The 7,547-nt window shown below is 37.9% G+C and overlaps 1 protein-coding gene across 2 annotated transcripts in view; it reads left to right on the plus strand.

The window, feature by feature from the left end:
* The window catches only part of ramp1 (receptor activity modifying protein 1), a 63,831-nt gene that overhangs the window by 37,720 nt on the left and 18,564 nt on the right, over nucleotides 1-7,547 (plus strand). The window contains exon 2 of one of the 2 annotated variants that reach the window (XM_034885670.1): nucleotides 4,999-5,134. In XM_034885670.1, coding sequence (XP_034741561.1) covers nucleotides 4,999-5,134 — 136 coding nt within the window. Of the gene's footprint in view, nucleotides 1-4,995; nucleotides 5,135-7,547 lie in introns of both variants that reach the window. The other variant, XM_034885669.1, reaches the window with a different exon arrangement.

A 7,547-nucleotide genomic window follows, 5' to 3' on the forward strand; every position in this document is an offset into this window, starting at 1 on the left:
AAAACCTGTCTCCTACAAAATACATCTATATATTACTAATTTGCTGCAAAAAAATATGTTTTGAAGTAAATGTAATTCTGTCAATGAATGTACAGTCTCTCACGTATTTGGTTGGGGTTCAAAAGCATTCTCTCAAATCCAAATCCAGTATCAAATCCACTTATCGCTTTGTAACTACCAGACCTTAACATGAATCAACCTAGCGTAATTCATGTTCCCTACCTAGCAACATGAAACCTTCCAACCTGAAAATTATAGTGAGGTTTCTCATGGTTAAATGAGAAGCTTCTAACGTTACCTGGATGTTTTCATCACTGGTCTTTGCTAATGAAGATTTAGAGATTTGTTTGAGTCAGAGCTTTAAGAATTCAAGGGTTTCTGCTGACCTGAAACTGTCAAAGTCTAACATGTAACACGTTCTTCACAAAATTAAACACGGGCTGTAACATAATAAGATTCTGCATTCATATGCAGATTTCTGTTTACAGAGATTGATGTCAGATTGAATGGCCGTCTCACTGCATTAGTTTCAGCTCCAAATCACTAGATTTGCAGGAGGAAATGGGAAGTCAATCATGACCTTTCCTCTAGGTTCATCATGTACTGCCTCACTGTGAATGTGAAATGAGTCTGGTATACCATTGATTACACAAGGAAAACGTGTTTTGGCAATAAAAAAGAAATGGGACTCATGTTGAGGACAAACAACGTTTTGTTACAGACTGTTTGGAGTATTTCATCCTAACCTTTTGACAAGTTACAGGAGGAAAGATTAGGTGGACAGGTGTTTTTATTTGTAGCACAAATGGGTTTTTCCATCTGGCTTCTGATAGATAAATTTGAAGTTTTCGCAGATATCTTCTGTTGCTACACTCACAGAACCACTTTGTTTTCATTTGAAGACATTCTAATGGAAAGCTTTTGACTCTGATGCTGATGCCTTCGTTTTTTCGTTTACTGGAAGCAATGCCTTTATTTGGCCATGATAAGATAACCGGCTAAAAAAAGTTCAACTGATGTGGCAACACTGCTCCACATTTAGTGAGAAAACGTTCAGCTAAAAAGGCAAGGTGTCCTTTGTGTTTATCCTGCAGAGTTTTGATCTATAAATGTGTGCAATGTGTCAATTTTCCCTGAAATTTTAAAGGAAATGTTATCAGGTGCATTGGTTTGTCTGAAACAACTTCTCAGTACCCATTTTGCTGTATTTTCTGATTTAAATCTACTCTGAATTGTTTTAAATTGTTGTTGTAGTAAGGTAAATTCCATCAAGTCAAACGTGTCCAAGTCTCAGGATTAAAGTGTTACTATCACAGAAAACTATCTTCCACTATAGTTTTGTTTTGGTGCAGAAATGATACTTTGGTTGGAGTGAACAAAGTCTTTTTTGTGTCCTTCAGGCAGGACAACTCAACATGCATGCAACCGAGCCATCATTAGCAACGTTCAATAAGCCCACTCGCATGGAATGGATTTATTATGGGAATAATCAGAGCCGGCTTAAGGGCCCGGCAGCTATCAGGGATTTGAGTTATTTTTAAGTATTTTTTGCTTGATTTTGTGTCATTAAATCTTTGTGATATCATTTTGCTTCGTTGAATGTTTGCATTGACTGCTCTTCTGCACATTTACACTACAGTAAATTTAAACGGCTTAACCCTCGTGTTGTCTTCCGTAGACATTTAGTTTTACTTTTCCCAAAGTTCTGTCTCAATTCTTTTGGACTTTTTTGTTGACGATTTGACCAAGTTTTTAAACCTTTCTCTTACATTTCTTCTCACTTTTTGACTTTTTTTTCTAACTTTTCAAGAAGTTCTTTTTAGCAGATTGTTCCCTACATTTCTGTCACTTTTTTCAGTGTTCTTAAATCTTTTTTTTCCTTAAAATGCTATGAAGTTAAATTAAACACCACAATTAAATGGAAACAGTGAACTGATCAGTTATTTAACTTGAGAGGAGCAGCGAATGGAACCATTTTCTTTTTTTACAATTTGGTTAAAGAAAACACAAATTTCTGATTTAGAAACTTTTTGAAAATGGGTCAAATTTGACCTTGAGGCCAACAGGAGGGTTAAAGAGTTAAACATGTATGTGGTTACGCAGCACCAAGCATGTAGTAAGTAAACAACTTTGCATTAAAAATGAAAACTATGGTTTATGAAAAGTGAGATGCCTCATTAAATTAGTCCATAGCGTACTCGGATAACAGACGACATGCAGACCAGTGTCCAGTGGGGCTCGAATGTTTGGGCACCCCAGGTAAAAAAAAACTCTGCAGGGTGCCCAAACTTTTGCAGACGCCATTTTTTTGTTTTCTGTTATTTTGAAAGAGTAAATGATGGAAATAAAATCTAAGTTATTGTGACATTTTATACAAATGTCTAATCTGTCATTTGATGCCTTTTGTAGATTTTTCCATCTTTTCTTGGCTTCTTTATGCACATTATAAAAAAATGTTTACCTTGGGTGCCCAAACGTTCAAGCCCAACTGCATGCATTGTGCTTGTGTGCATTATGTTTAATTTGGCCTTTATTTGTTAAATGCTTGTGTAAATTTGATAAGAGATAGGGACACATTTTGCACATAGTATTTCTCTCTCTTATGTAGCAGGCTGCTACAACAAGACATGTGCGCATGAGTTTGATGACACTGCCTTACTGCTTTAAAATCAGAGCCTTTGAATGTTAGAACAGACAGGGAAATCAAAGACATCAAAACCCAGTTAGCATTACATTTTCTGGCTCTGTTGGTTTGTATAAAGAAGATAGAAACTGTATTTGTTAATGCAGGTTGAGATGAGGATATTTAGAAAGAACACTGGCCTCTCCAGAAAAATGATAGCGGTGTGTTCAATTAATTTAAAAGTATGCAGCCCAGTATCTGTAGCAGTTACCTTTATATGTGACACATTTGCAACACAATTTGCGTCAAATACCAATTTATTGCCAACATAGGAAGTAGTGTGCCCTTTCTGTAGCAAAGTGGAAAGAAAGGGAGACAACTTGAATGCGTGAGTTTGCAGTTAATCCTTGCTTAAAAAAAAAAAAAAAGGTAACCTTCGAAAACCAAATGCTTTTAGAAGATGGCATCCTGATGATCAGAGAACTCCGACATAGTCTGTTGAAGTTGATCAAAGAAAACCCCTTTTGTCATTTTGATTGGACAAATCTTTGTCACAGATTGTTGGCAATAACATAAATTTGATCTTCACAAAAAAATTCCAATTCTTTCCCTCTCCCTCTGTTGCGCCTCCTTTACACACTTGATCTTTATCTTTGATCGCAGCGTTGATCGGAGTTGTGTAGACGGGTAGACCTTTCCAACCGCTCTCCTCACAGCATGACTCTGATTCTCTGTAGGAATTTAAACAAGTTAATCATTTTTTTAACCAGCATTTTATGAGCTACAGTTTGTTTTTTGAACTTTAAAATGACACCGGCTGGATCCGGCTGTGTCTGTTTCTATCACCCGTCTGCTCTGCAGCATTACAAACATGCATCATTTTCACACATGATCCTGTTGACTTGAATAGTAAGCCAGAAATACTCAGAGACAAACTATTCTGTCCAATACTCAGGGGGTCAGAAAGAGAGAGAGAGAGGAGAAAATGTCAAGAGGTGGGATGAACAGAGATGTAAATAGATGTATGCAGATGTATGCCGAGACAAAATACACGAGAAACAGCAGGTCAGAAAGAAAGTAAGAGGAAGGGAGGAGCGAATTGGGAAGAAGTCATAAAAAAGGATGCTGAGGGAGGTTTAGATGTGAGGATGTATATACATGTGACATCTCTGTCAAAATATTTCAATATTGATTCATTTACTCTCAGCAAAATTGCATCGTCCAAATGTTTGAGCAAGCTACTAGCAGATTTAGTTATTGAACTTTTCGGTTTACACAAGCGGTTGTAGAGTATATATGATGGTGAATTACTGTTATTGCGCATGTCCTCAGATACTTTATTTTCAAAGCATGTGTAATAATAAAGAAAACTCCCTGCTTGCTGGCAAACGAAGGCGGTCGGCCATTCGGGGTTATGAGTTTTTAAAATTGTGTAATTAGCATTTTAGGGGAGTGAGGATGTCTTATAAACTTAGTGAGCTCTAAAGGTGCTGGTAGGTGGATTCTTTAAGCTTTGGCTGGAGCCCACCTGCTCTGAGTCTTTATGTCAAGCAAATCTTATAAGTTACAGGTTTTAGCTTCATATTTTTCTGAAATACATGAAAGTGGATCTTCTTATCTAACTCAGGAAGAAACAACCCTGTTTCCCAAAATGTCAAACCTCGCCTTCAAAGGGGATTATAAGGCATTATCTGGAATAACAACTTTTGTATAAATGTATTTCGTTCATTTCTTTCCATCAAATAGTATCATGATACTGTTGAGAATTCTTTTAAACAAAGCATGTTCGTACGTTGTTATCAGTTTACAGTGTTATCATGGTTTTACCTACGTGAGACATCAAGGTCTCAATTTATCTTATCTTGACCTTCTCTCTTAACCAGCACACATAGTCCCAGACTTAATATTCCAGTGTCCAAAAGGAATTAACCGTACAGAAAATGTTCCTGTTCACTTAATTTCTACTGTGTGCGTTTTCATGTGTATGTGTGTGTATCTTTGTCGTGTTGGGGTCTTATTGCTAACAGTGTTAGCAGATGGTGTTTCAGTGCCATGTCCCACAGATGGGGAAACATCTCAGTTTGCAGTGACCCAAAAAGAGACGACAACATTTCAGTATCGTAGCTGCAGTCTTAGCACCGTAGCTGCTTTCAGTCCTAAGTGCTTTCACCCTAATATAGCTTTTAACAAGGCCACAGGAGGCTTCATGCACTGACTGTGAACTACACACACACAAACAGAGACACACTTAGAGTGACAACGGAACAAAACATTTGTGTGAATACTAAGTTAACTACATCCATGGTTTACACTTGTGCCTGCTCTGAGTTTTCTTTTTGTTCACATCTCTATTTCCTCCTCCCTTCTCTCAGCGGTGTCTCAGTTTGCGTCGGCACCAGGGTGTGAGCCGGACTATGAATTCACTATTGAGGAGTTTTGCCTGGCCAATTTCACTCGGGACATGAAAAAGCTGGACCAGAGACACTGGTGTAGCTGGGAGGACACAGTCGAGTGAGTAGGAGACACACACAAACACACACACTCTATTGTTTGCATAAGGCATAGAACCAGCAGTTCCATTCTATTGTTTTTGTTTTTGTAAGTCAACAAAATTAAGTTTAACTAACATCAATTATTATCAAAAAACTGCAGTAGATTATTTGTTCATTTCGGACTGGAGAAATTTACAAACAAAATGTACATGTTTTGGTCACCTTCCAACAGCCAATTAGATACTGGGTGAGAGACAACAGAGAAAGAGATTGGGTGGGAAAAAAAGGGAAGGAGATCAACGGGATAAGCAGAGAGATAATGTGAAGAACAAAAGCTGTATGCCTTTGGCATTAACAAGGATCTTTTGTGCAAATATTATCTTTACAAAACTGTAAAAGATGTCTGGCACTACAGGTTTTTACAATTGCTCTTAGAAATGAGTGCCAGTTATTGGCATAAATTGGTACAATTACATAAATAATAGCCCCCACTTGACTGTCAATTTAAAATTGTGCACCTGTTTTGTGTTTAAACAGCAAACCTGTTTGGGAGCGGAATGAGGACCCAAAAGCAGAGAAGGGCAGGCAGGCAAGAGAGAGTGTCCAAGGTTTTATTGTTCACATAAAAAAACGAAAGGAGCACAAACACAGGAAGCACTGGATGTAAAACATAATCCAAAACCAAAATCCAAAAAGCAAAAATTCCACAAAAGGCAAAAACAGAGAACGAAGGCAGGGAAAAACTCACAGGGATAAACAGGTCGCAGGAAAACACAGGAAGTAAACCTAAGAAAAGACCAGACTTCAAAATAAAACAGGAAACAGAACATACAGACACTCAAGGGGAATACAAGACAGATACCACCATACAAGACAAGGGAGGAAACACAAAAATAACAGAAAACAGGATTCAGAAACAGGATAAAAACTGAAACCGTAACAAAATCCCTATCCTAAATTACCTTAGTATAATGTCATGCTGCCTCCCTGAGGGCCCTCTTTATCAGAAACTTTAGAAGGGGACCCCCATTTAGCAAGCCTCCAGAAGGCCTGACCTTTGAAAGAGTTCTAGTCTCATGAGCAGTGTTGTCTCTGTTCTCATGAGACATATCAAATGTTGCTAATGAAACCCTGTCATACAGCCTTGGGCCAGAGACTCTATGTCATAATAGATTTGGAAAAACCGAGCTGCAAGGTAACTTGGGTAAAGGAGGAATGTCTCTTGACCTATGTGAGGCCTTTCATAGTTACTTACCCGGTACTTTGCACTAAGTGTTTTGAATGTAAATAGTCTATTATTACTTGAAGTGGATAAAATCATACCTGATACACTTTACCCTTGGTGTTTAAAATAACAATGACTTAAGAGTGCCGCAAGGCTCTATTTTTGGGCTTCTGTTTTTCATTGGGTGTCTACCATATATGTGGAAATCATGATGTATGCAGATGACACAGTCATATATGGTCAAGTGACAAGTAGCTTACTTAGCAACATAAAAAGGTCTGTCCAAATATTCATTTGAATGTACAAACAATTTAGTAATGTGTCAGTGATGTTATAGGTAGAATACATGATCCAAGAGTAAAAAACATCACTATCATGCTAGTGAAAAGCATTTTAGGAAAACTATGCACATAACTATGGCAAGTATAGTTCAGTTGGAGCTACTTTATTGAAGGCACTGACCTTTAACAGCAGATGCTTTCACAGTAAAATATGGTGGTAAATGCTCTGCTCTGAGGGAGCGCTCAAAGAATGCAAACAGTGAACATGAGGAATCTGCTGGGAGAAATATCCCCCCTGCTGATAAACACACACACAAACATTAAATCTTAGTTACATCAAGAATACCAAAAATATGGCATATATTGAGGCGGTTGGGGTGTTGGAGGGAGAGTCAGCAGAGTAGAGTGAGAAATATCAGGTTATAATGGGTGGTGCAGTACACCTGCATAAATATAATTGGATGTTACTTGTCAGCTGATAGCCACAATGCTGTGTCCTTTATGAAGCATGAATAAAACAGCTGATGTCTGACAGCTAATACAAGCATGACTTCAGTCCTCTGTCTGAACTACCGGTACCAGATCTCAGCAAATATCTGGTGTTGCATGGTGTTTAAAATAACTTACACAACTGCTCCTCCACTGTTCAAAAGCTTTGCTCATTTTTAGCATTCAAGAGGATTTAAGCCTTTTAATTTAAGAGAAGGACAAAATTAGCTTTTTTGAAACTTGAATATGCAATTTACTTATAATTTACTTACAATTTACAATATATCTGTAACTACTTTGCGTTGTTGAATGTGTCTATTTGGCCAAGTACTGCAGATCAAAAGTACGGCAGGTAGCTAAAATGTTGTGGTGGGGGCGGAAGGAGGACCCAAACGCAGTGTACCAGGTAGGAAGGCAACAGGGGTTTATTGGGGAAA

The sequence above is a fragment of the Etheostoma cragini genome, chromosome 11 (assembly GCF_013103735.1).
Source record: "Etheostoma cragini isolate CJK2018 chromosome 11, CSU_Ecrag_1.0, whole genome shotgun sequence".
Classification (NCBI taxonomy): domain Eukaryota; kingdom Metazoa; phylum Chordata; class Actinopteri; order Perciformes; family Percidae; genus Etheostoma; species Etheostoma cragini.